Source organism: Plasmopara halstedii (assembly GCF_900000015.1).
Source record: "Plasmopara halstedii genome assembly, contig: Scaffold_3109, whole genome shotgun sequence".
NCBI classification, from domain to species: Eukaryota; Oomycota; class Peronosporomycetes; order Peronosporales; family Peronosporaceae; genus Plasmopara; species Plasmopara halstedii.
In genome coordinates, this window is record NW_020190012.1 from 208,998 (window position 1) to 212,458 (window position 3,461).

Here is a 3,461-nt window from a genome sequence, read left to right on the forward strand (position 1 = left end):
GGGTCTCTTCTCTTTCAGCTGAGATATGAACCATTGAATTTCCATACAAGATCGACCAAAATGCACTCGAAACACTCTAAGATTTGCTATGAACAGGTCATCTTACTGGTACAGAGCTGAAGCTTCTTTGTGGGAGCCTATGAAGGTGGAAACCAGCTCAGAATGAAGCGACACTTACTACGAGACATTGACCTTACAGCTCGGGTTGCTGACCGTTAACATTAACTCCAGGGCCTTGTAAGTTCGTAAAAGTCTTGGCAAATCCCCAGCATCGTGTAATTAGATACGTCACGCACCGTCAAGGATAAACCACAGCAGGTAGAGGCATTTTAGATGCTAGATATATACTATCAGCTCATCTTGCGATGGGGACACATGTAAATGCTGCGTAGGTTCTGTTGCTCATCTTGCGATGGGCACAAATGTAAATGCTGCGTAGGTTCTGTTGCATCATCAAAAAGTTGAGCATTTCAAGAAAGAATGATGCCTTCGCGAATCTGATTTCACTATATGATCCTATCACATATATGGTGTGATTTGAAAGCCATGATATATAGATCAACCGAAAGAGAAAACGCTAGGTGCCACGCGCTTCTCCCTGAGTGGGGCATGAATCCAACTTTATACATAGAGCGGTTTATTTCCTGAATTTTTACGGCTCTCCATTCCTGTCATGGTATTACTATACCACGGACCGTGTGACCCGCCCATCGTGCGGAAATTAAAGTCTCTCGAGATTTCAGAACAAGTTTGTTTGCTTATGTGGGGACTGCAATAATCATTTCTCTAGTATGCGAGTCTTCACCTGCAAAAAGATTTTCTCAGTTAATGTGTGCACAAATTAGAAAGATCGTGAGATCACCGAGTCACCCTTGATGGCACCAAGTTTTTTCATTTAGCGAATTCCAACGGGCATGAACGCGCCGTCGAGTTTAAAGGTCGTCAGTTAAGGCTGTCACAAAAGAACTTCCGACTTCCTGGCAAAGAGCTACTTGCTATAAAGTATGCTGCTGTCAAATTTAGGGTACACCTGCTAAGCTTGGAGCCATTTGTGATCGACTCAGATCACGCCTGTTGCGCACAGCGCACATCACATATCTTGCAGCAAATGGCAATTCAGTATTTTTATGCCAAATCTATTTTACAGGAAAAGTATTAGTGAAGGCATTTGTTGCGGTAGCGTATGCGCTTTCGCGTTTGGACTATAAATGCTGCATATACGATAATTGAGGTTATACATTGACGGGGCAAAAGATACAAGTTACAAGTCCGATGTAGCTTGGGCTGCGCTTTTAAAATTTGAGAAGTAAGGCGGCGTAGAGATCGTATGTCGCTTTATCAAATCGATAGGGTGCGCGTTCGCACCCATGGTTATGCAGTTATGATCACGCTTGTGAAGCGAGTCAGCAAATTACACACTCGCCGTAAGCGCCACGGCTTTTGGCTAGCATGCCAGTCTCGGATGAATATAAGCTCCATCGTTGTGACCAACATGTTTGCTCTTTCGGAAGAAAATCTGGTATTGTGGACTCTGTGGGTCATTTAAGCGATTGTTGCCGTCACCAAAACCGCTTCCGGTGAGGACAAGCCATGGCGTTTCTCGAATGTTTTGTTCGCCGGTATGGCTTATCAATGAGCATCTTCTCGGATTCAGATCCGCTCATTCGGCAAAATTTGGCAAGATTCGGTCGAGTTGCTCGAAGTTAATCTGGCTATGTCGAACTTGTTTCATTAACATTCAAATTTACAGACGAGATGTGTTAGTCCCATCACTAAAAAATATCCTTCGAAAAATTTGTGTGGTGAGACTGCGGTGCGGCTAATCAAGTTTGCAAAGGAAAGCGCAATTCACCCTTTTGCATGCTTTACTCCGGGTTCATCTGACGCCGTCACAAAGTGGCTCCGCTTTTAGTTTTAATCGATTTTGTCGATGCGATTCAATTGCTGGATTAGTTTGACTATCGTCAATAGGCAGCGCTGTGGCCGAAAGCTGTACGAGTGAAAAATGTAGAAGCCAAACGCAGTCGCATCAAAGACGAAATTGTAGCGGGTGAATAATTTAATGCATTTAGCCTATCCAAGCATGCAGCGTTTTCTGCTTTTAAAGCTCAGTCTCGACCTGGCGACATCGCACAGTTTACAGTCGTGATCAAACAAATCTAATCACGCTCTCATGTTTTCAGAAAGAATATTTTTGTTCTGCATAGAGTTGCCAAAGCCGTATCACGGCCCTGCTCTTACCGGCCACTCGGATGTTGAGCGCACTACGATCTTACCGAAGAATATACGACTAATTGGTTTGGTCCCAGGGGTTTCTCTAAGATTTCTACGTCCTTTAAGCTCCGCCTGACGCCTACCGACTCCCGTGAAGACACGACGAGGTCAAACCTATTATTTATAAGCTGATCCTGGCTTGGCGGGCCGATACCAAGCAGAATAACTGAAATGACTTTTGAAGAAGTCGTTTAAGACAAAGTCGCGTATAGGATATGCAGCTGAATCATCGACGACTCTTACTCGCAGGCCTCGCTCAGTGGGGGTTAGAATTGTGCTCAAGGTCGCTCTAAGAATGCATTCTCAATACCACAAGCATTTATTTCCCAGACGTATCGCCTATAGCACATACTAGCTGCAGTTGGTAAATACTGATCCTCCAGAAATGTTGTGCTTATAATTCTCAGCTTTTCAGGAAGCACCGAAGAGAATGACTCAACTCGATTACTAGTAGAAGAAGGCACATCGACGGCACATCGCCTTATTCCGACTTTATACTCTATTTCGGCGAAAAATATTTCCGATATTCTGGAAAGTACAAAGCACAACGTTAACGATGCGTCCAGCGCTTATCACATAGCGTTTTTTTGTTAACAGCCCCGATTACACTTACTTGCCTGCTGAATCCGGTACCAGCAAAGTCACGAGCTATATCCCGCCCTTTAAAGCATAGAGCGAGTGCCATGTCGTAAATGTTCACGATACCAGGGCAAGGTTTGGTAGTTTTCTAAAAGTGAGGCGAACCCTTTTACTTTTACGACGTCGAACATCCTTCTGATAGTTTGCCAGCCCAGTATATGCTTTTGTCAGAGAGGACCCTTCCCTGCTTGTCAAGAAAAAAATTGATGAAAAAGAGGATCACACGTTGCCAGCTATTACTTTTATTGGCCTCCAAGGTTGTAGCAGTACGTAGCTTCTTTTTGAAAGCCCCAAGGCGTATTAATGCGCGGGTACGTCTCCTGTATTATCGAACCGTTAAAGACTGACAGTGAAAATAAATTTTTGATCAATAGTGTGCATGAAAAGTATATCTCTTTGAAACAGCGTTGCCATATACGATCTAGAGCTTGACATTTAAGAGCTCACGCAAATCACATCAGCAGGAGAAAGTGAAGATTCGCACGCAGTAAATCGGCAAAACCAAAAATTGATATGTGTGGAAGATGCCGACGCAATCTAGGGGCCGT

At 44.0% G+C, this 3,461-nt stretch overlaps 1 protein-coding gene across 1 annotated transcript; it reads right to left on the reverse strand.

The window, feature by feature from the left end:
- Window positions 1-2,552: 2,552 nt before the first annotated feature.
- PHALS_07352 (uncharacterized protein) lies at window positions 2,553-2,959 on the reverse strand (the record flags this gene model as incomplete). Its single annotated transcript, XM_024720803.1, has 2 exons — window positions 2,553-2,842; window positions 2,908-2,959. 2 exons carry the CDS (start codon window positions 2,957-2,959, stop codon window positions 2,553-2,555), a joined length of 342 nt encoding a protein of 113 aa, XP_024585965.1.
- Between the last annotated feature and the right edge of the window lie 502 nt (window positions 2,960-3,461).